The 25205-nt window shown below is 39.0% G+C and overlaps 1 protein-coding gene across 3 annotated transcripts in view; it reads right to left on the bottom strand.

The window, feature by feature from the left end:
• Nucleotides 1-25205, bottom strand: part of SH3D19 (SH3 domain containing 19) — an 84719-nt gene that overhangs the window by 4046 nt on the left and 55468 nt on the right. For 2 of the 3 annotated variants that reach the window (XM_062637540.1, XM_062637541.1), the window contains 12 exons: nucleotides 18633-18740; nucleotides 15103-15215; nucleotides 12847-12905; nucleotides 10337-10601; nucleotides 8974-9042; nucleotides 7633-7705; nucleotides 7188-7318; nucleotides 4552-4610; nucleotides 2698-2885; nucleotides 2392-2444; nucleotides 1685-1871; nucleotides 644-741 (listed from right to left, as the gene is read on the bottom strand). In XM_062637540.1, the coding sequence (XP_062493524.1) occupies nucleotides 644-741; nucleotides 1685-1871; nucleotides 2392-2444; nucleotides 2698-2885; nucleotides 4552-4610; nucleotides 7188-7318; nucleotides 7633-7705; nucleotides 8974-9042; nucleotides 10337-10601; nucleotides 12847-12905; nucleotides 15103-15215; nucleotides 18633-18740 (1403 nt within the window). Of the gene's footprint in view, nucleotides 1-643; nucleotides 742-1684; nucleotides 1872-2391; nucleotides 2445-2697; nucleotides 2886-4551; nucleotides 4611-6851; nucleotides 7050-7174; nucleotides 7319-7632; nucleotides 7706-8973; nucleotides 9043-10336; nucleotides 10602-12846; nucleotides 12906-15102; nucleotides 15216-18632; nucleotides 18741-25205 lie in introns of those variants that run through there. The other variant, XR_009968280.1, reaches the window with a different exon arrangement.

Raw genomic sequence — 25205 nt, 5'->3', positions numbered from 1 at the left:
AAAATTTTGGGCCTGCTGTGTAAGTCTCTTGTTTCTCAGAAACTTGCTTTTGAGGATGCAGTTAGCTAAGTCATGACTTTGAATCCACAAGGGCATGATCACTGTTTCTTATTCATGCTTCTTAACACTATCTGGGCATCCACCAAGTATTTAATTTCTCCCCTTGCTCCTTTGACAACTTTGTATTGTGCTGCCAAACTTAGATTTTGCTGTACTAGGTGTCTCTTAGAGTAACTGCTGCTGTAGCACGGGCACCCTTACTATTATCCTCCTCTTGTTGCTGTCTTTATAGTTTAAAAAAAAAGATGTTCCCTTGACCGTATCAACTGGTCAAGAACTGAAAGCACTGCAAAGTGAGGTTGGTTTGTTTCTTGTCATGTCTTCTGGATCAGAGAAGTCAGAGGAATTCTGTACCTCCGCACCTCTTTTCAATGTCTTCAGTGAAGACTGCCAATATGAAACAGAAGTGGTAAGGGCAAAACTTTGTTGAGAGACCATTTATCAAATGTGTTAATATCTATTCCTATTACACGTACTTTGTTCTTTCTTGTTCCAAACCTACTTTCACAGTGGATAAATCCTATGTTTAGCATTCTTTAGCAGCATAAGACCTTTTGGAAAAACATCTAAGAGAGGTACTTACTTTGAAGGAAAGCTCATCTTCATTTTCTCCATGAAAATCATAAAGAGCTTTGGCTTTTCCTTTCTTTCCTCCTACAGACTGTGACATCTCTACTCTGGCTGCAGAACATGGACAAGACAAGTTACTTGGATTGGAATGAAATAAATCTGGTTCCAGAGAAGTTTTCTGTCATTCTCATGTTTTCTCCCCACTACTGTGCTACAGGCTGTCCAGATGGTATTACTATTGCTACCAGTGAATTGGCAAATTCACTGTCCTACTGGAATAAAAATCTCTACTGCCACCAGTTCATTTTACAGTAGTAACACCTTCTCATGGTTCTGCTTCTACAAGGACTGAAATGAAAGTTCACTTGTGCAACTTTCCAATAATAATGTCTAGTAAAAGCTGTCTCTTCCTCTTTGTACTTGGAGATGAAGCAGCACCTGGTGTGTGCTATTTGCCAGTTAGGTGGAATTTATTTCCTTCAACTTTCACTCATAGCTTTACTTGCAAAAGCAATGGGAAAAAACAGTGACATTTTATGTCCTGTGAAGGTTTTGCCTGCAGTGATTTGGGGACCAAAGAGAAGCTTCGGGAGAGTAAGCAGCCTTTGTTCCTTGCTTCCCCAAGGGCACTGCAACAGATCTGTGCCAAGACGCACCAGTTGTAGTTATTTACAGTTCTACCAGCTCTTTGGCTATGCTGAAGTGTTTTTCTTCAGCTGAGGGAGGAACCTGGTTCTCCAGTCATCCCCTGCACCTTTTGTACCCCTGAATTCCTACTAAAGGCAGTTCAAGGGTCCTGTTTTGCCTGTGCCTAAACCACACTTTAAACCATGCTATAATCTGCATTACCTCCCAGATAACTTACTGACTAGAGCATTATATTGCCATTATTAGAAAGAGTGGTTCAACACTTAGTTTAGCTTTAGGATATTAAGGACCGCAGTGGTGTGTGGCTTGTTTATGCAGTGGAATAGTTGGGTTCTCCCAGAACCCAAATGCCATGACTGTCACAACCCAAGGAATAATGAATTGCCATCTAGTAGGAGCACTGTACCTGAACAGATCTGAACAAAAACTGCTGGGAAAATCCCTTCTTTTTCATTCAGTCTTCCTCTATACCACTCTGGATCTACTTGTTCCAGTATTTGGATGTAGTCGCCCTTTTTAAAGGATAAATCGTCTTTGGTTTCTGCTGTGAAATCATGAAGCGCTTCACACCACTGTTCTGAGCATCTGTTGTTCTATTCAAGTGAACAGAAGAAATGCATTAATTTTAGAAGCGTTAATGGTGCCCATAAGCTGATGGATGCTGGTGAAAGCAGCTGTACAGAACATGGGTGTCCTGACTTTCTCTCATACAATAGCGTTGCTGCAGATGTAGACGAGAATGGCATTTCAGCAATTACCACAGAATTTCATCTGGGCTCAGACGCATTCCTTTTTATCACTGATGGCAGGGGACAGGATTAATCAAGTCAAAATTAGACCACTAAAGAAATACTTAAAATAGAGCTAACAAGAATTTGCTTCAGCACAAAGGATAAGAATTTACTGATGTTAATTTGCCAGGAGCTATGAATTCAATCGGTTTAGGCCAACCGTCAGATTTCAAGATGGGACCAAGCAGCACTGTGTACTGTGGGCATTGTGTTACATCCAGGGATAAAGTTGTGCAGCTAATCTGACATTAGAATAGAAAGTCTGTGTAAAGCTATGAAAATGCTGTTTAAATTCTGGCCCTCACCTACAAAGTTTTATTACCTGAGGAAGGGAAGAAGAAACCTCCACCTTGTTCTTTAGTGTTGCTCCTGTACCTACATAAGTAAAGCACAACTTAGAATGACAGCAATGACTATTCAAAACCTTACTAATGATAGAGATTTTAGATATTTAAAGCGATTATTAAGAATAGCTTCTTAAGAAGTCCTGCTATTCCTTTTGGGTTTTTTAATGTGTCTTTTCTCTCTTTCTACCTCCTTCCCACGTTCATTGTCCTTTTGCACTTTTCTCGTATACACATGCAGTACAAAACCATGTTCCTGAAGATTTTTGCAAACATATTCATACCTGTTCCAGGCAGATCTTCAATTACTTCCACAAAGTTCAAGGGGAAGATTCCAGATATGCCTCTGAGCTCTCCTTTGGCCCACTCCTCATTTACATAGTCTTTCAGGATAATAGTTTCACCTTCTGAAAAACTGAGCTCATCTTGCTGATCTCCAATATATTCAAATCGTGCTACACATCTTGGGCCTCTGCACAAAAATAAAGAGAGAAACTGACTTGCCTTATTTATTATTATTGCCCACTTAATAATATGCAAGCATTGTCCAAAATATGGACTGATGTAATAACTTAAATGACAGAATGCACGGAAGACAAGATGGGTGAAAAATTGGCATCTAGCCCTGGTTCTCATCTCTGCTTTATGAGGAGGATGAAGGAGCTGGATGCAACTTCTGCATCACAATCCCTGTTACAGTATTTTGCATAAGACCCTATTTCTCTTCCAAACAACAAGAACAATGTCACTTTGTTTCTGGGCTACCTGACTCATTTTATAGTTTTGCCTATATCCAAATAAGTGTCCTGATACACTTATGTTAAGAATTTGATGTTTTTTTTGAGCAAGCATCAAATTTAGATGTAAGCAAGCATGGGTAGGGGGTGGGTGTTGTGTATTTGTCCCAGATCCCAAATGCATGGAGGTTTCACAGGGGAAAGATAGTTTTAGTCTACTTTGACAAACTTCATTCTGTAAAATCCATCCCAGGCATGGGGAAATAACTTATTTATCAACGAAACATCAATGCATCTGACAAATTTCACAGTTTGTTGAAATGCTGAAAAAAAACCCTATATTTTTCTTCCTTTAAATATACATAATAATGTAATAAACTAATAATGAAATAATAAGAAATTAAGAAAATTTTTAATCTCTCAAAAATGAAAAAAGTGGTAACAGGCTTTAATTCTTTATATAGCATCACAACATACAAGCATTGTCAGTTGCTTGATTCTCACCTCTGTCCCCCACTCCTATTTTTGCCAAAGCTTCAGGACAGAGCTAGCACTACCTCTTTCTTTCTTAGCTGCAGAAGCAGCTTTTAAAAATAAAGTTTCATTTAAGGCAAGCCAAGCTCAATCTGAAGAACAAACTGAATTATCCCATTGATAGTAATAGTTCCTCTCTCTCCCTGAATTTGTTTTAATTGGTATAATGAATGATTACAAAATCCAATAAATCATCGAGTAAAAATAGCACAAAAGCTGTTTTGTGCCCACAGATCTTAGTACAAGTGTTTGCAAACAAATGTGCTTGAAGTATATTTGGTAATTTCATTTGGGGAACTTCAGATTCACCTGTACAGTTATGCATTTTAAGGTTAGATAGATTTCTCTACTTAAAGTACAGCTGTATTCTGTCCCACTTTATCTTGTTCTTTCAAATGAGTGGGAGCCCTACCACATTGTGTCTTATAAGGATACTGGAAGAAAGCTGGCAAGTCCAGGAGCAAAGAGAGAAGTGTGCAGTGCTGCTCAAGTTCATCAGATCGGTCCACACTCTCTGTAACCAATTTGCATGAAGAATTATGGGAAATGCTCTTCTAATACAACTCTTAAGAGGAAGAAAAGTGAGTGAAGGGGACTGTATCTACATGAACATTTATTATAAACATTGTAACATTTATCTTACAAAAATGAAGTGTTTTTAGGCTTTTTTCTTTCTTTTTTTTTTTTACCTGAATACGATGTTTTCACCAAAAACTGTCAGTTTTGAGAGCTTAATTTTTGAAATATATTTTGGTGAATAAACTGTTCACCATATTAGCCTCAATGCAGACAACGCTTCAAAGTTATCTTTCTTTTTACTTACTAGTAAATCAACACAAAAAAGAAAATAGTATTGATGTGACTCACTTAATACATTGTGACGAACAGGGTATTCTTTTCCTGTTGCCTTCTTCTGGAACATCAATCTAGTAAGACAGCAAAATTAGTAAAATCTTCTGTTTCAAGCTCTGGCAACATAAGTACAATAAACTTGGAACCAGTCAGAATAATCTATTTTTCAGCTAGGCGTCAGCTCCAGTTGTGACCTCCATGTGACACTCTATACATGCTATGATATTTGATGATACTAATGTAGATTTCAGTTTTGTATGCCTGATTTCTCATTTTCCAATCCCATGCAAACAAGGAGCACTGTTTAATGTTTTCTGTTGTGAAACTGATTTGCTGTTTCTACTTGGGGCATGACTGACAGAATATGGGACTGGATGCAATTACATGTTGTTGCATTTAACTCCCAACTTTCAGTTGGTAATTGCTCTCTATTATTTACTAGCACAATATATTACAACAGACAAAATTATTGTTTACACTTATCCTGTCTGGGTTCTGGTAGCCAGCTGTCCTCCAAACACAAATACATCTCACAAATCTCACTTGAACTGGAGAAAGACAATTTAGAAAATCAATACATAGATATATCAAACAGACAGCATTCAATGCCTTTATCATAAGAGGACTTCAACTGTATTTTTGGTATCGTTATTTATGACACAAAAGATGATCTGTGAGATGTGTAAGACCCTAGAGACCCTGGCGAGGAGCTTTGGGTTACAGTTTGCTATCACATTAGCCAGCTCCCATAAAATCAACAAGAATGTTACATTAGCTTATGTGAAGGACTGGAGATCATGCTGGCTTTTAGGACAAATAATCTTTGCTGTGCTCCTTCTAGAGCAGCTGGCACCTGTGGTGCTCTGAAGGTTCTAAGTAACAACCATGTATTATTGCTGGGTATCCAGACCTAAGCTGTTAACCTAGCTCACCACACTGTCGTGTATAGTATAGAGACCTTGTATCAACATCAAATCTGACATGAATGAAGTCCTCAGTAAATCAACCTCCTGTACTGTGCTATTTTTTGACACCCCCCCCTTTTTTTAATGTTTTTTTGAAACAAAAGATTTTTGCACTCAAAGGGTAACCCCAACTAAAACAGAAATTTGAAACATCTTCCATAGCTTTCACGAAGTTGTATCTGTCTGTATCAATGCTGAAGTCAACCCAAATAGCCTTTTCACTGTTTTAACATAAAATCTTTTCTCTATTAGCCATCAGTAGCAACAAAAGCTTTTAAATTAAACTGTTGGTCTGTGTAGAAGTAGCTATTCCATTTAGCTAACAAATCTTTCTCATGAAAGTGAATCAAGCATGGTTCCATTATTACTAATGCCAAGTTTAGTTTTTATTCTTCAGTATTTTTCTTAAAATCTTAAACACCATTACAAGCAAAACAGACACCCTGCACTCTCTGCTGGTTACCAAATACTTGGTATTGCCCATGTAGCGGCAGTGCTCATCTCTGCCAGCTGTCCTGGCTTGACACAGACACTATCTTTAATGGGTCATAGAATACCACACTGAAGGGACCTCAAAGATCATCTGGTCCAACCTTCCTTGGGAAAACATGACCTAAACTAGATGTCCCAGCACCCTATCCAGCCAAATCTTAAAAAGTGCCCAGTGCTGGAGAATCCACCACGTCCCTGGGGAGAGTATTCCAATGGCTGATTGTTCTCATTGTGAAAAAATTTTATCTTGTATTAAGCTGGAATCTCCCCAGGAGCTTGTGCTCTTCTCCAAGTGAAATGGATGCCCATGTGAATACCCAGCCATACAACTTCAATGCATCCTGGTGTCAAGTTTAGCATTCCTCCATGTCCATACGGCTGGTGTGGATAGCCCAAAGGCCCCTTCTACTGTCGCAGAATGGACTTTAATCTCAGACTCAGGCTTGCAATAGATTTGACCCAGCTTTTGATGCAGTGAACCATACTATATCTCTTTTAAAGATAAGAAGTAAATTAACTGCTATTGGGCTCCAAAACTGCACCTGTCTCTTGTCTGCCGTTTACTGTCACATTCACTAACAGGATTGCTTTAAGCCGCTCATTTACAACAACACAATCTCCTTGCACTGTGCCAGCACCACCACTTGTGCAGCCACTTAGTAAGCCACTTAGCTTGATTGATCCAGCTTGGAAAAAAAAAAAAAATCTAGGAAGAAAAATACCATGTTTCATTGGGCCCAACTGTTGCCCCGACCTAGGTCGCTACATGGTTATGAAAGTGGTGATTCCAGCACAGTTTAAGGGATAGGAAAATGAAACTGGGAGATTGGGGTGAGGCACAAAAAGCAACCATCTTACCGAGTGTTGATTCCTACATGCAGCTGTGAACAACTAATCTGCTCTGTAGACCCTGAGAAACCACCCAGGTTAACAAAGAGAATCTGGTAAGGGCCATGATTTTCTCACTTGGCTTCAAATGATAGCAAGACAATCCCCATAACACAAGCTGGTCCTGCCAAATCAAGCATCTTTCTAATACCATACAAACAATATCTTCTGTCTTCTGTACTGCCAGAGGGAAAAGAGATTATGTAAATACAGAATTTAGTTAAACACACAGGAGCTAGAGTAAAACAGAACCAGAAAACAAATGCAGCAGGATCTTACGTAGCAATGAACACAAAGCCTACATACAATTACTTTAACAAAGCTGGCAGGAAATATCCCTGTGCGATTCCCACATTTTCCTCTGTACCACTCAGTATCGATTTTCTCCAAAAGACAAAGAGTGTCTCCAGAATGGAGTTCCAGGTCATCAGGATGCTCTGTAAGACAGCATCATTTCAGTTAACAGTAGTTGTCACACTCACTGATTTTCTTTAAGTAAAACCTTCTTAATATAAATACCACAGACAAAACCAGAATGGGTTTTCAAAAAGTCTTAATTACACTTGATAAACTAGTTTGCTTTAACTAAAAGACTAGCCCAACTATAGCTAAACCCATGGACTTGAACGACTCTACATGCAGGCTTTGCAGGTTGAGCTTCCTCATCATTTTTAAGCAATAATTCTTAATCAAATTCCAATTTGAAAATCTGGGAGTAAAACAAGCTTCCAGAATATTCACATTTGCTTACCTGCAGGAAAATCATGCAGGACTACAGCATGAGGTGCACTCGTGTCAGAAACTTTTGGAGGGTGATTTGAATCCTGACAACATATAAATACACGTAGTTTATAAATCATTGGAAGATTCTCTGTTACATGCTCTGAAAGTAATTTTGTGACTTTAGACACCATGTTTTTCTGGTATCAGATAATCACCTTTGGAGGCAACGGTTAATATCGGTCACAGAGCTATGGGACTGAATCCTGTATGCCCTTTGCTAGTGCAAACCAGAATACATTTCATCAAAACCTACTTTTGAGCCAGTAAACTGAAGGAAAGGCATGTAACTTTTCCCAGTATAGAAAAAGCCTCAGCAATCTGTGGGTCAGAAACCTGGAGCGTTGGCATCAACTCTCATTGCAAGGGTTGTGGTCAAATTTTGCACTGCTGCTCAGTACTGCATGCTGCCAGCCACTCTTGCTTTCTTCGAGGGAACACCCCAGCCCAACTCTCCCCAGTACACTCATCAGGGGCAGCACATCTGCCCCTCAGCATTTTAGAGGGGTGAGCAAGCCACAAGGCCTTTGCTTACCAGAGGATAACTGAGCGGAAAAGAGTTTTGCTGTGGGATCTTCATAAAGGGAAATGATATTCAAAATGCTGAGCCTTTTTTTTTTCCCTCCCTCTAGGAATTTTTAGACTGTACTAATTAACAACCACTGTGAATTGCATTCAAAGTAATGGATTGCATACAAAAAACCCAACCAAAAGACCAACATGGACAAAGATAAGGCCAGAATAATACGAATTACAACAGAAACCAACAGATTGCATAGAAATATATTTCAGCCATGTAGGTTTCTGTTAATAATCAAAAAGGCTGCTCAAAGCTGTAATTTATACTATTTAATATTGATCCAGTCATACCCTAAAAACATGTTAAGTTTTGTAGAAGCAAAAAGAGGAAAATACTTTGAAGTCTGTATGTCAAAGCCAATTTACTGATGTATCATATACAGTACTTCATAAAGCTACTCACTTGTCTTTCGCCCACTTTTCAGACACTCAGCCAAGGGAGTGATTATCTTCCAATGAGACAGAGGAATTTTACCAGTTTCCTCTACCTTCTGGCACTCCAAATAATAACTGTTGCTCTGCTAAGGAAGCAGAATGTCCTTGTGCTATGAGGCAAATCATGATTATTGGGTTTTGTTTTGGCAGTTGTTTTGTTTTTATTGAAGAAACACAAGGATTTAAGAAAACACTATTATATTTCTCAGTGTAACCTTTAAAGCCCAAAGCACTTGATGCTGTAACACAACAGGAGTCTTACTCATTAAATATTTATCAGCAGAAAAAAATGCCTTACCTTACAAGACAGATCTCCATTGTTCCTGGGAAGACAATCTTCCTTGGCAACTCCATGAGGCACAGGTAGCTTGAATAGAAACAGAGGCAAATAGAAATATCTATTTCACTTCTAAGCACCTGAAATTCACACTGCAAGTGAAAATGGTCAGACAATGGAATTATTCAAACCACCTACTGCAGGTAACTAATTTAGCAGTCCAGTGGAAGAGGACAAGGTCCTTGGAAGGCACTCAAACAGACTGCTGGTGATATGAACTGCCACTTGAAGAAACTCAGGTGCTGTCATCTGCTTTAGAAGTGTCTCAGCCATCTAACTGGTATCATACCATACAGTTAATGATGTTCAGCAACACACTGGCACAAAAATGTATTCATTTGTCATGGAGAGCACTGGAAAAACAACTTGGCAGAAAATTTCATTGGCAGCAACATTTGAGGGAAGGGAATTACGAGTGATCTGCTACTGAATAAAATCTCATGTAAAAAATTTGTCACACGTTTCTTATGCAAACAGGTGTGGCTGCATCAGAGAGGAAGCATCATGCTTCCCTTATCTCAAAGCTGTTCCTACTATCAACTTAGATACATCTTTCTCTCTCTTTCTTGCTCTTGTGCTCCACCAAGGATCTAAATGCAAGAGTGAAGATCAAAGAGAAGGCAACAGAAAGCTTCCACGTTGTACTGAATGTTGATGTTCATGCTATGGTTGCGTGGGTGTTTTTTTTTTAACAACAGCACTGGTTCAAGCAGCCACCAACTCTGATTGCTGATCAGTTTCAAGTACCTGGGGAAAGACTCTCCTTTTTATCTGTAATATTGATCCACTTACATTTACTATTCCGTAACAACATGTGCAATACCAAAAAGAAACTATTTTATACTGAAAATGCATGGCATCAATAGGATGAAAATGTAAAGGTAAGTGATATTACATTCCTCACTCTTTGCAGGCTTGATTAAGCAAGGTCAACTACTTTTCAAGTTAAGCATTTTGACATATACAGGGAAAACCAATATACAAACGCAATCATTTAGCATCTTTTCATGTGCTGTGGTAGAATTCAGAACTGGTGACTATAAAAAGAACCCCTCAAACCCAAAAGATATGCATTAAAGTTATATATATTAATGATATATATACACAAAAATACACATATCTGTACTTTGCTTGTATATTCTTTTCTCCAGTATTACCTTACAGTACTTATTACTATCTATCTATCAGTATTTTCTAAGGAAGTTTATGCTGATAGATACACTTTGAAAGCCACATCATAGTAGCCTTCCTCACTACCTCTTTCACTACTGTTTAAAGCAACACTGGTTTATGACCAATAGTCTCAGAATATCTCAACTCTCACCATGTATTTATTGTAGAGAGGATGACCTGGTTTAGGTCTAGGAGGTAAAGCTGGATCTGAATTTTTAAAGACTGAACTTTTTGTTCTCTTGGGTCCCAATCTGAACTTGCTGGTTTTTCTGTCAGGAGCGATGTCAGATGTAGACCGTGAAAGAGCTTCCTTCTGGGACGAGGTCTTGGTTGCAGAGAGTTTTGGTGGAGGTGGCCTCCCAGGAACACTTCTAGGTGGGGGAGGTCGAGCAGGTATAATTTTTCCATTCATAGGCCTAACAATCAGGTAAAGCATAAAGGAAATATTCATATTAATAAGCCTGCTGCCTCATCCTCCACCACAGCGCTAGCTATAGAATATACAATGAGGAAACATGACTCAGGATGATCTGGACTGTAAAGTTTGTCGTACCTGAAGCTCTCTGGGAATAAATGAACTCTTCAGATACTGGAACTAGAGGATCAAGTCCTTAGATTGCTTGACTACGTATTTCTAAGTCTGCTCACCTCTTTCACTTCTCAACAGCCTGCCAGCTTTCTGGAGAGTCCACTACGTAAGCCAGATTTCTTTCAGCAATCCACCCTGAGAAAGAGCTTTGTCTGAAGCTGCCTTAGGAGGGAGTTGTTCTAGTGGAGAGCTTTAGTGAAAGCCCTGAGAATCTCTGCTGGTCTAGCTGGTCTTCAGCAATAAGACTAGCTCATTCCCTGGGATGTCACCTCAAGTGACTTCTGGGCCTCTACTGAAACTGATGACACATAACACCACTTTGCACTATGGCATCAATAGCAGAATTACCACTTTTATGCAACTGATGTCTACTGCTGAAAGAAAACACTGGTGAAAACACTTGAGTTTTCTGGCAGTGCTGGAGGTACCACACTTCCATTAGTGTGCCAGTAGTTTAAGAACCAAAAATCAGAAACTAGTAGGTGTCAGTGGTAATTAATCTAAAAAATCCCCCTTACTAAGCACTGATTAAAAAAAGCTGCTGATAGAGTACACCCAAGCCACAATTTTTAGAATCAGAGTGTGGCCAAATCAATAATTTGCTAATGAAAAAATCACCTCTGTTATAAACAAGCATTATGTATACATAACTTTGGCTTCCTGTTATTAAGAACCCTGGCACTAACACTATTCCAAAAATACAAAATTGTTTTATTATTAATGGGAAATATTTGGCCATTTACTGCAGGTTTCTGCTACAGTTGTCCCTCTTTCATGTAGTGTAATTCAGCACAACTATTTGCTTACATGAATTCCTCAAGGGTCTGTAAAAATCATTAAGCACAACAAATGTGCATTAGTGGATCTCTGGAGTCTCCTTCTGACGTATTTTGAGTGTCATCCACAACTTGAGACACTAGTGTTCTACTAATGCTCCTGCTACTAGTTCTCCATTACTATTTGAGATTGGATTCGTTTTTCAATTTTAAAAAAATAATCCACTTCTGTTCAACTTCCACCTCTCCCGTTTCCTGGCCTCATCCTAAAGTAAGCTTTTTTTAATGTTGACAAAATGGGAAATTCCAAGTTAGACTGCATTAAACAAACCAACCCATGCATTTGTAACGCAAGTCAACTAAACAAGAAAACTCTAACAAGCAATTCAAATAATTATTATTGCTTACTTAAAAAAAAAAAAATTATCCATTTGATCAGAAAAGACAAAGGACAAAATGTTTACTGCAGTTCCAGAGACCCTCAGGAGAATCAGGAATGCTGCTACACTAAACAGAACAGGGGAAAGCAACAAGCCCATAAGGGACGATAATGAGGTGTTTCTTTGTGGGTACAACCATATTCTTTCCTGTTAATGAATACTTATTATTATTGGTAGTCTAAGTTTAATAGCTGAAGTATTCTCTTATTCTGACACAACAGAGGAAGCCCACAGATTTAGAGTGCAGATGCTGAGATAGCCACAGTGGCCTAGCTAGCCAATGCTTTATCTTCCTCCAGTTTGTCTCTGGCATTCAGTGGACCTGAATTTAAGGCTGGTCCAGCTACTTTTGCCTCTACAGACCTTCTTTCTTATTGGGTCAAAAGAATAAAAACCCTAAGGTTATCACTGATTCTGCATCTTCACAGTTATTTTACGGCTGAAGTGAACTGTATAAACTAGCCAGTACTTCTGGGAAGGCAGTGGCGCAGCATCTGCCCTTTTCAGGGTGACAGCAACTGCCACCTCCATTCCTTTACCACTCAAACCCAGCCACAAGTGCAAGTGCTGTGGGTGAAAAGGTTAAAGATGCAGAAAGGAATGACTGTCAGCAGCCACTGTACATTAGCTGAAGAGCCAAACAGCTGTCCTCCTATAATCTCCCTGCTCATACCAATAGCGTACAAACAAGTATTAATCAGCTAGCAATTTGGTCCTGCCTATTTATTAGTGAGCATACTACCTACCCAAGCCTATTGAGTTAGAAATAGAGTTGGTAGTGTCTACAGTGAGACTAACTAGGCAAACTAACTTAGAAACACCACTTTTAAGTGAATCACTGAAGAACTGCACTTACCTTGGGGGTAATAGAGGATCTAGCTGAGGCACTCCACCTTTTTCTGAATGATCTGACTCCTATAAAGATTCAAAAGAAAAAAGCCACTTCTTTAAGCCTAAGAAACAAAAATGAACTTGTTTAAATGATGCATTTCTTAAATTATAAGCTACATACAGGAAAAACAGGAGTTGCTAGAGGTCTGGGAATAAAGTGATAAGTAGTATGGTGCATTCTAGCATTTCAAAGTCTTGTTGGACACAGAAGAAAATGTAAATCATCTGGGTGACTACGTGAATCACAGCTTGAGTTGTGCATTAAGTATGACCCAGCCCTCTTCTCCTACCACATGGGAGTCAGGGCTCAAGAGCTAAATTCAGGAGAGTCATACAAATGTACAATTTCACTGCCCACAGAATTTCAACTGCTGCAGTCACATCATCAATTTTGATCTAACTTTGACAGATGAAACACTTTGAATAGGCTTAAAGCAGAAAACATGACATTAATGAAACACAGGACAGCATCTCTTGCAAGTAACATCAACTGTCATTAAAGAAGACATCTAAGTATGTTTCCTAGAGATCTAAAATACAAACCCTGGTGAATTTTGCTTTGGCACATTATGGTGTTACTCCTCTCAGCTGCCCATCCTGACCCTGCCAGAGATTACTACCCTGTAACAGTCAGCAGAGGGAAACATGTGCCATGTCTGAAGGGCTTGGACCACAGCAATGGATTAACAAGTTACCATCCTTTCTGCCTCCTGCTGTTCACTGTTCTCCCAGTGCCAGAAAGTATTGCCAGCTCCTTTGAACAAGCACAGCTGCTTGTGGAACAGCGTGGTAAATGAGAGTGCTGAATCTGGGTTCAAAAGTATCATTTTTTGAACCAGTAATATCCAATAGGTCTGAATGGTCTTGTTTACTTAATTAGCGATACATGTTCTTAAAACTGGTAAACAATTTTGGTGATCTTTCATCCCTAGAAAATACCTAGGTGAATTTTGTGACAAAATTTTGACCTTTGATTAAGTCTCAAAATGAATGTTCCTGGCTGAACAATCCTGATTAGAAAGAAACCTGCCACTTTCAGGTGGGGATGTTATATGAAAAAAATTCCTCTTCTGTGTGAAAAGGAAGAAATCTATGCCAACTACTGCTTACAGTCAACAATTTCTACTGTTGTTGGTTAATTGCTTCCACTGACAAACAATACTAGCTTTAGAAGCACAGAAGTTCATATCTTCCCAAGGATAAGATGTGAATGTTTCAGTGGACTTGATGCAGTCTTTTTCTTAAAAACATTATCTGAGGCTTACATATGCCGGTCACAATAACCTGGATGACACTGGGAAAGTTTTGAGATTGCATTCTTTAAAATGGTATTTAACATCTTGTATTGGACATTATTTTTTCAGCATTACTCAGAAAAGATGGAACCTCTATGAACAGCCTCTTCAATCAAGACATTTAAAAAACACTTTATCCTATTAGCAGAAGTAGCCACAAAGAAATTTCATGGCAGTTCTCTAGCTAGTGAGGGCTTTTGATTTGACTTTATCTTTTTACTGCCTGTGGTTTCCAAGACTGTCATTCTTGCCATCACAACACTCAATATTTGGAAATTCTACTGTCATTTTCTAGTTTGTTCTAATTCCCTTTTGTAAATCCATGTCAAAGGACATATAGGATACACAGCTACAATGTCTACCATTACTAGGTGCTCAGGAGCAAGGAGCAGAGCCTTACTTTCCCAAATAGATGGTTCTACTCTAGCTCTAACAGGACCAGAAGAAAACAACTAGAAGGAAAGAGCTGAAGAAAGCAAGCTTCATTCATCTACAGAAGTTTTCTCTGCCTGGAAATTAGCACAGACACTGAGAGGTACCATGTGTATGGAGTTAAAAAAGTACATTTCTAAAGGACTTTGACAGCATTTCACTATGTAAATCTCATTGGACTTTGAAACACTTTGCCATGCTTTTGAAAGTAAACTGTAGAATATCCCGATTCCAGCTACTAAATACAGAAAATTGAAGATAGATGTGATCAAAGTTCAATAAAATCAACAAAGTACTCTTCAGAACTGACAGCAGTCTAAATTATCTGATTAAATCAGAGAACGCAATTAAAAGAAAAAAGCCTTATATTTTTGAGTAGCTCTTTTAATCCTTTGGTCCTTCAAATAACTTACTTTACAAATGCTTGAGAGTCACAAGAGATCTGTTAACCAAAGCAGACAAAGCTGTAATACAGGAAAACAGTCCTAACTTACCACTTTTTTTACTAGGTCACCACTGTTCTGTTTTCCCACTGCGATATCAGAGGTGTTCCCAACAGGTTTTTCAGCAGGAAGTGGCGGAGGGCTATGCAGGATTTCATTTAAAGCTGTAAAAAAAACCAAAAAGTTCCCAAATGAAAGTCTAATTAATAGCTTCTTCACATGAACCAACAATAGGTGAGGGAATGCATATTGATTTGGGCCATTTTTTTGTGAACACAACTTCCTTACTGAAAGGCAGAGCAGCCAATGGGCAGGAACACTTAAAGACTAGTGAAGAAAAAAGGAACATGAATGGAATATTGCAACTCTGGGGTTAATTTCAGAAGTACCTTCCATACTGCATAATGGATCTTCACTTTACACTCAGGACACCAGTAAATTATTCTAGAGTTTCAGGGTTTCAGCTGCAATACTTGTTGATATAATATTAGACGAGTAGAAGAGTTTCTACCCTTGGGAATGTCAGACCCATGACAGGATACCCTGAAACACCATCACCATCTCTCAGCCACATTTCTAAACTGGCTCACTTTTTTCAGCTGTCAGCTCCTGGAATATCTTTCAGGCTGGAAAACAGCTGAGGGTTATTTCAAGTAACCCTGAAAGATCAGGAGACTTGGATGGAAGAATCTCCAGAAAGGTAAAGGCAAGAAAAGAAACTGTTGCCTGCTTCAAAATTCATGGTGACAGAAAGAAAAGAGAGATGGAAGCTCTCTGGTAGTCTTTAAGGAGCTAAGCAAATATAGAAAATGGAAGAGGAAGCAGTATAGCTCTTACAAGGGAAAAGTGATAATGTCTTCAGTTTCACTAAAGAACATAAAAACCTGCTAGTTATATGATATATTGTACTGCTTTCAAAGTCACTGAAACCTGGGAAGCACTTAGACAGGTTTTGCTAGTATCATTTTGTCTCTATGTACCAATCATTTTGTCTTTACGTATTAGAACCCTGCCATCTATTTTACAATGTATTTGTATACCAAGAATATTAATTTCATACAAAGAACTTCAGACACTTCAGCTCTTCTGACTTCCAGCCAGTCTTGAAGTTATGTAAAAATATATGTAGACAGCCTGGACATTTATAGATTGATGACAAAAGAGATTCTATCCAAATGAAAGCATTCAGTTGCTCATTTCATGAAAAGTACTTTCAAAGAAACAACCTGTAAGAAGGAGAAGTGTTGTTTTTAACATCTCAGTTGCATTATTATGATATAAAACACTGGTGTGATGTTTAAAAATGGATCAGTTCAAGGATAAATCCCTTATTCTTAGAAGCAATTCACAGTTACCATGTTGGTTTCCTGCGACCACCTATGACCAAGAACAGGAAAAATAAAACTAATGCAGTTCATCACTCTACTAAGCTAGTCTGATGGATGAAAAATAAAACCAATACCTGACAGTAATTGCAAGAGGAATCTTTTCTAATCATGCCTTATTGATCTATAAAAAGCACGAGAGATTTATTTATTCATGCCACTTCAAATCTTGATATATACAGATGGCCTAATTTCCTTGACTCCACTCTTTACAAGACCATAATTAAAGGAAATAAAGGAAGAAAAAACCCACCCAAGAATTAGAAGGCAGGTGTTATTTTCAGTGATTTCTAAGTGTAATAACTGAAGTGGAAGTTTAATACTTCCTTTCTAATGAAATCTCAACAAAAATGCTAATGCTAAATGAGTGTTTTACCAGAGTTCAAATTCTTAAGCATCCAGCTCTGTCCCCTTTTTGCTAGTGTTTTTGGTAGTTGTTTTGGGATATTTCTTTTAGGTTTGCAGTGGTCACTGGCAGAATTAATCTCCTTCCACACCCAACATGGTGAAAGACCCCTTGTACTGCAATTATGTGGCCCTCTTACAAGGTAAATCCTACTGTATCCATGTTATACCTTGGTCCAAGTAAGTGCAACTTACTTTTCTAATTTTTTTACTTTTAACATTTTACATTTCTACTGATATATGACTACTCTGCTTTCCTGGAACCTGCTTCTGTCCCTCCACATCCATCTTCCAGCTACAGCCTCCCATAAAGCAGTCCTTCGCACTCCCCTGATAATTGCAGCTAAGTACAGCATGGGCGGCAGCCTCCTGTGGAAAGTTCCATTACCACTAGAGAGCAGCAAGGGACCAGTTATCTGCAAGTTCAATAGAGAATCCAGCTCAGGGAAGAAAAAAAAAAGTAAATAAAATTCTCAGGTCTTTTTCTCCTTTCCACCCCCCCGAAAATGGAAATCGCCATTTCCTTTCTGGAGAAGAATTACGTCTTGGATTCTTTACAGTGATCGTAAATGTATTCTTCCAACTGAAAAAAACCTTTATCTATATGATCAGAAAGATCATAATTAACAGAAAGACTTGTTCTCATAACTTTATTTTCAGTCATCTCAGCATTTTTAATAATTTCAAATGCACTTCTCATTTATGCAGAGGAAAAGAAATCTTAGTATTTTAGCACTGGGGAGGTGGGGTGAGGAGGGGAAGAAGGGAACTTGTGAAATAATGAGAGAAAATCTTAGGAGAAAAGCCACCTGGACATCTGGTTGCTACAAACTGGCTCTACACCTAGTCAGCATACTAAAACATGATTTTGAAATACGAGTTTTAAGAGCTATCTCGTGACATTTCTCCCTAAGCTTTGAGGATAAAACATAAGGCTAAAGAGAAGCAAGAGTGTACTCTTGCATACAAAGATCAACACAAAGACCTTGTGCCTCTGATAAATTTCCACTCTGAGATACTCTTGGTGTCATTTGTAAAGCCGTAAAGGATTAGAGGTGAAAGGTGTTAGGGATATGGTAGCTGTCAGAAAACTTTAGTCAAGACCTTGACACAAAGTTGAACACATCAGGTTTTTGCATCTAAGTTCTCACATGCCATTTTTATCTCCTCAACTGCTACCAAAACACTATTGCTTAAATGGCCAGAGATTTAAAATTTCACAAGGGTCAGGGTCAAGGGAAATTATTTGATGTAATCTGTGAAAATTATCCTTACATCCCAGCTGTGTTTGAAGCAAAGTTTAATACAGTAATATTGTTCCTTTGACAAGTGGGGGCCCTGCTCTCAGGAAGTTCGGGAGCAGCAAATATCCTCAGCTGATGTCAGAAGTGAATTTGACCAAAGGTACAACTCAGTGATATGGTTTAGCTGACAAAACAAGCTTGCTTCTGCTGAAAAAGGTCTCCTCTAGTTATTCCCTGCTGCTTCTCTTAGAAGTCCCCACTGTTTCACCTCTGATAGGCACTAGCTCCATAAGGTGCAAGGGACATCAAACGTAGTGCAAAGGAGGGAGCCAGATGAGAGGTGGGAGGCAGGGAGAGCGGAACATGACTCCTAGCTATTTCTCCTTCCCACCACAGCCCTTAGGTTGGCTCCTCTGTCTTGTCAAACTATATTGTAAAATTCCCTTGGTAGCTAATGTAGGTAATAAACAACAACACAATGAAGTAAATGGTAAGTCACAGTTAAAAAGGTTTTCTGAGATTTCTCAGACAATTTGAGAGAACTTACATTTCCCGGGTTTAGCTGGGATTCGGATCACAGTGGGTTTCCGGGCTATAAGTGGTTGAACAGTTTGTTCCTTTGCAGGTTCACTTTTGGTGAGGAACTGAAATGGATCTAAAAGGAAAGAAACAAAAAACACCCCACCCCCCCCTTAATATTTATTTGTTGAACAAAATCTCACTAGGTATTGATTTCATTATTGAGGACTTAGATATTTCGCACAGGAAAGTGATAATAATAATAAAATCAGGATGATGCAAACAGAGTACTCAGCTCTTTGCAAATAACATGTCTTTTCTGTACATCTGCATTCATGGTTGACACATAAACATGCTCCAGATGCTTTCCGGCATTATATAAGCCATTGAACAAGAGGAACTGCATTGCTTCCTAATAGGGACCTGAAATCAGGATGGCTTTAGGGAAACGTTTTCAAAGCAGTAGCTCTAATATGCAAACATAGCTGTGAACACATTCACTAAAAAGTTTTAATCAATAAAATCTTGCCAAAGCTAAACAGTCAGCACTGCAGCAGATAAAATGCCTACAGAAACAAAGCAAAGCAAAACAATGCATTTAAATATTACTGATTACAAAATGCTTTTGCCGTAGAACAACTAATTCTCTGGAAGATTCTGCATAATGTTGTTGATTATAAGCTTGGTGTCAAGCAGAAGACTGGTTCAGACCAAGAACTGGAAGCCGTGCCTGAGCTCTGCCCCTGCCTGTCTCACTCATTCCTCTACAAGCCTGTTCAGTCATTCCATTGGTAAGATAGGAGCACTGTTTTCTATGCTTTGTAAACTTAAGCACTGGTCTCTTATTAATAGGCATGGGAACATATGTGCATGTAGAACGCAGCTGTAGAAACACTCAGACATAAATAAAATCCAAATCAATGGGTTCTTTTCTCAAGTACACCTTCACGTCAAAGAGCAATACGTCCTACAGATCTCTTCTCTGTTGTTAACTGCCACATTTTCTCTGACATTACCAAAAACTGCAGTAAAAAAACAACGCTTAACACAATTGTAAATATGTGAAGAAGAAACTGGAGAAGGGCTCCAGATAATAAATTCTCCATGACACATATTCATAGCCCCAACAACTGAGTCTGATCTCCTCTGGTGGCCTTTTAAGACGTATAGCTCAATGAGATGTTATTTATGGAGTGTCAGAGTTTCAGAGAGGAGGTATGCTGGGCATCTCTTTAAATTCTTCAGGCCTTTCTATAAAAACATACCCTTGCTCCAAAGTACTATCACACTTTTTGATAAATTTGGAAGTCCTGTATTTGATACAACTTTTTATTCAACACAAAACCCCCAATTTTAAAAATTATGTAATACAAAATCATGTTTCTTACAGATCAACACAAAGACGTTGTGGCTCTGATAAATTTCCACTCTGAGATACTGTCAGTATCATTTGTAAAGCCGTAAACAATTAGAGGTGAAAGGCATTAGGGATACGGTACTATCCATAGGAACTGTCGGAAAACTATAGTCAAGACCTTGACACAAAATTGAATGCATCAGGTTTTTGCATTCAAGTGGACACTTGGATAATGTAACACCAAAAATAACATAAAATAGGCCCAAAGTAATTTCAGGGAGAGAAAACACAGTGTCATATTGAGCTGCTGAATTACAGTGTAATGGACTGCCCTCCCGCATGCACACAACCTGGCAGTCACAACTCCCCCAACCACTGCTGCCGCTTCTCTTTGCAGTCCCCTCTGTCCATGTCCCCAGCCCTCCCTAGCACCTGCTGCCAGCACGCAGTGTAGCAAGGACAACATGCTGCAGGGCCTGTGTATGCTTACTCGTGCTCAGATGTCCACCTCCTACTAGCCGCTTGCTCAAGGCTCTGTTTGTAGGCACATCCATCACGTACAGGTGTGCCATAGGGGTTTGTGCCATGGTCTTTTTCAAAGTCAAGACATCTACCTGCCTACAGGCTCCCCAGAAATTTGCCTGGGTACCTTCATGTCACATCTTAATCATTAATCAAAGCACCTCAATTCCTTCTGTCAACCTGCATATACAACAGCTTTAAGCTTACAGTGCAGGTCATAGAATCACAGAACGGTTGAAAGTGACCTTAAAGATCATCTAGTTCCAAACCCCCTGCCATAGGCAGGGACACCTTCCCCTAGACCAGGTTGCTCAAAGCTTCATCCAACCTGGCCTTGAAAGGTCAATGATTTGTCTACACCTAAAGGTATACAGACTATAGTTAACAATAAGCTCTGTTACCCTCCAGGCAGAAGATAACTCCATTGCATTGTCTCCAAAGACACTGGCACACCCAAAACCCTGACACAGGCAACCCACAATGTTTTAGAAGGTAAGGGTATAACTAACATCTTCAGTTACGGTTTAGCACTAGTCAGTAAAAGGTTTAGGTCCCTTCCATGAAAGCTGCACCAGAGCCAGGGTTTTTCTAGTGGACTAAAACACAGACCACAAGAGGGGTGCAAGCATTCTGGCAGTATGGTCACTACAGGAAACAAAAACCCCACTCTTGGAGGAAACCTGCAGTTGTAATTTTCCTTTTTTTCCTTTATCCTTACGTCTGCCAGCTACAATGCTAACATTTGAATTGCATTAAGAAAGCATTATTTAATCTTAACTCTTACACTAGTGTTCAGAGTGACTTCAGTGCAGCTCAAAAAAATAAAACCGAACCTGGACTTTCTGCTCTTTCAGTTATCTGGCAACTCTATGACAGATCTGAGGAGTGACCCTGGCAAGGCAGTAGGACCACGGAGCCTCAGTGCGGCCCTGGCCTGTTGGGAAGCTAGAGCCACAGAGCGAGCAGAGGAAAAGTGAGCAGGGCTAAGTCACAGGCTCCTTGCTTCAAACAGCAGACCGTAGGAAACACACTAGCACACAGGTCCAGTTCTGCAGAGGTTAAGGAAGCTCTGCGCGAATAATGAAGAAACAATTTTCCAAAGCCTCCATCTTATAAAAATATAAACATTGTGAGGCCAAGTTGAAATGCTCTAAACACCCAAAATAATCGATCAGATATCCGTGTTCCTGTAAATTTACAGGAGATTTAAAATCACACAAAATTACTGTTTGTTAGCTGTTAATCACTGCTATGCATAGAAATGGTTTTCTCGACCATTCAATCCTTGGCAGAGGTCTCTACATCAATAAATCTGAGAAGTAATTTTTAAGTCTGAGGAAAGTTATTTCTAAGGCTGAGAAAACCATTTGATGAACCTTAGCTTTCCACTCATTATCGTATGTTCAGTTATACTGTTGTCACCTCATAATTAGTTTAAAACTCATTACCTTGTTTGTGTTATTCCATTCCCCAGTGCTGGGTTTGCAGCAGGAACTGGCTGAGTAAACAACTGTGCTGCTTTGTGCAATGGGACTGACAACATATCAAATTTTTATGTTGTTTAACAACAATTGGGCATCGTTTGATCATAATTCACAGAGGTGTGAAACCAGAATTGTTAATATACTCATTTAAAGCTTCTCAGTTCAAGGAAATTAATCTGCAAGGCATTTTTCATGACACATATCAGCAGACTTGTATTGATTCTTTTTTTTTTATTAAACTTTTTCAGTGATGCTTAATGCCTGTTTCTTCCTTAGCCTCATTTCTCTACAGCTTCTGTTTCAAAGGTTTATGTGATAACATATATTGCTGTGCTTGTTCACAGGAAAGACAAATGAAAGCTGTGTATTCAAATACACTGAATATCATCTCTTTCTTTTACCAGTTTAGGAGAGATGGCTTTTCCCCCCACACACTCTCATTTACAATCCTTGTTTAAAACAAAGAATTTGGAGGTTACAGAGCAAACACAAGGCTTGTCCCATATGAGTAGGACAGATGGGTAACTTTCTGAAATATTTATTGGTAGTCTCTAAGCAAGAGGTAATAAGGCAGTAACAGAACCTCCCCGGAAAAAGGGGAATCTCCAAACAAATCAGATGTGGAAAGCTAAAAGCACAGAATAGTGATATCTGCTGTGAAGACGCTTAGTCCAGCCAGAAGCACTCTCAGTACATGAGAGCTATGTAATATGAAAGGTGTTGATGCTAACATTACAACACTTGCCACTACAGAAGTACACAACTGCGTCTACTTTCAGTGTTTAATTAAAAGACCTAAATCAGCTGTTAAAGGCAAGGCTCACACATTCTCTTCACACAGAACACTATTGTTATTGGCATCTTCCAGGAACACATATTAGAGCCAACTCTCATCAATGAATAGTTTTATTAAAACCTAGCCCCATGAAACCACTCTGGTGTCTGTGGAAGCATAATTAACCCATACTTGGAGGAAGATTTTCAGTAACAGGTCCCTCCTAGTAACACAGATGGAGATTTAATGGAAACCTGACAGATGTCATCCCAAAGAGGAATGGGGTGAAGCATTGTGAAATGCTACAACCAGAAACCTGATGTCCACTCAGATGTTCTAAATCACAACAACTATAAATAGACATATTAGGCAGGTACCCTACCTAAATTCCAACACCAGTAATTTTCCCAATCTCAGTTTTCCCTAGTATTTTCATCACCAAAATTAATAGTTCACCGTCCTTAGAGATGATGTTTCTGATGAGATGGAATAATACAGACTAAACACCTTTCTCAAAACACACAATTTGCAGCTCTCTCTGCAAATAATGGAAAATTGCCATGACCTGGTCAAGATCTTTTAATAAACTGTGAAATTAAAAAAGAAAAAGGAGGGGGTTGGGAGGGGGGAGAGAGAGGAAATGAGATGCAGGCTCTTTCAGGATGCAATCTGTGCATAACCTGAAAGTAAGCTGAGGTGAAACTCAGGCTTCTCGGCACTGTCCTAACACTAGGACAGTAGACCAGGTCACTCAAATAAAAGGAATATGGTATTCAGAAGTAGTCATAGTATGCTTCAGACTTAAAACTGGAAAAGAGACAAGTAAATCTGCTATCATAACATTCTAAGATTTCCTTCTCCCCAGTCTACACAGAGGTTTTTCATGACTAGCCCAGTTATTTTGGTAGAGGCTATGAAGTCTCTGTGGTTATGCCTCATTCAAAGATTCATCAGACCAAGGAGATTTGCTTTACCTGATACGGCACTTTTAGTCAAACAATTATTTGAGCAGGCTGGTAAAAATCTCTTCTATGTAATAGCCTTTACATATAAGTAGCTTTTCCAATTTCATTGCCAAAGCATTAGTTTTTATTTCTGCACCTGCTTTTGCTGTTTTATCAAAAGCACCAGAGCAAGCACACAGTAATTTCAGAAAGTTTGATCTTGAGGATTATCTTTCCTCAGAGAAACATTATGTGCAGGTGCCAAAACAGAAATTTCAAACTTCTCACATATTTACAAGATTTTTTAAGAAGAGTTGTGCAAAGATTCCAGGAGAGGAATAATTTATCCAGCAATATTTATTGGTGTTCAGAGCAGACAAAACGTAGTGAGCTACTTGCATGGGTTTTAGGCATTGCTCGCTGTTCACTGCTGACATATGATATAAAACGGAAAGCAACTGAAGACCAGTGATCACTGATTTTGAGGAACGAATCCAATCCAAACAGTAAATGACGTTTACAGGATACATGTGGAGTTTGCAGAAGGAGCCTAGCCATCAGTACAACAAAAGTGCATGAAGTCAAGTAGTGATGTAGAGTTTGATTTTCTCTGGAAAGTACAGGGAAAAAAAAAATGCTAACAGATGCAACACCTAAATGTATTTATTGAAAATGCAAGATGTCCTTAACTAAGCAATGAAATATCTGGTCCACAGTGTTAGAAAGTTGGAGAGCAGATAAAATAAAATAAAATCTACTATTAGAATAGCATAATTTCTTGGGCTATTGTAACACTTAATGGCAGTACAAGCTTTTATGGTGTGGAAAACTACTGTGCTACATGGTACACAGAGACAGATATAAATGGACCTTCTCAGCGCTTTCAGAACTTCTCTCTGAAAGTACGGGAATGCCCACACTTATTATCTGTGTGTATCTACAAGTACAGCTGTTTGGGTCATTGCTGGCTTGTCCGTAGTAGTAAAAGTGATAGTAATTACACCGTCTTCTGCACAAAAGGACTGTGTACACCTGCATGAGCTATTATGTGAGAGTTTGGAGGCTGCTCCTACACCATTAATCTGTTTTGCTGGTTGAAGTAAGACTAGGATAGTTCAGAGAGTGAGAGCCTTCAGGAGGTCTCTAATCCAACCTCCTGCCCAGAACAGGTCAGCCATGAGGTCATGTTGTTAGAAATGGGTTGCATAACCTGCTCTAACTTTAAAAACTGGACGCCAGAGGGTATTTGGACATACATTGGGTGATGAAAAAACAACCCCCCAAATTACCCTGGAGATTAAGAAACACAGCCTTGTCCATTCTTGCCAGGTGAATGGATATTTGTTCATCAGCAAGAGATTCAAGTGCCCCAAACAGGCAAGCTGGAAATCTCGAAAGCTGAGGACTGGTGATTGAAAGCAGTGAGGCATACAAAATCTTCAAAATGTGAAGGGCAAGGAAATGTATAATGTTGTTTAAAATATTTACCTTCTTGCAAGAATTTCACATGTTTTCAGCA

Source organism: Pezoporus occidentalis, unplaced genomic scaffold (assembly GCF_034315485.1).
Source record: "Pezoporus occidentalis ecotype Australia unplaced genomic scaffold, CSIRO_AGI_Poc_V1 ctg53, whole genome shotgun sequence".
Classification (NCBI taxonomy): domain Eukaryota; kingdom Metazoa; phylum Chordata; class Aves; order Psittaciformes; family Psittacidae; genus Pezoporus; species Pezoporus occidentalis.
Note: the sequence above shows the minus strand (reverse complement) of the source record. Positions and strands in the feature narration are given on the sequence as shown.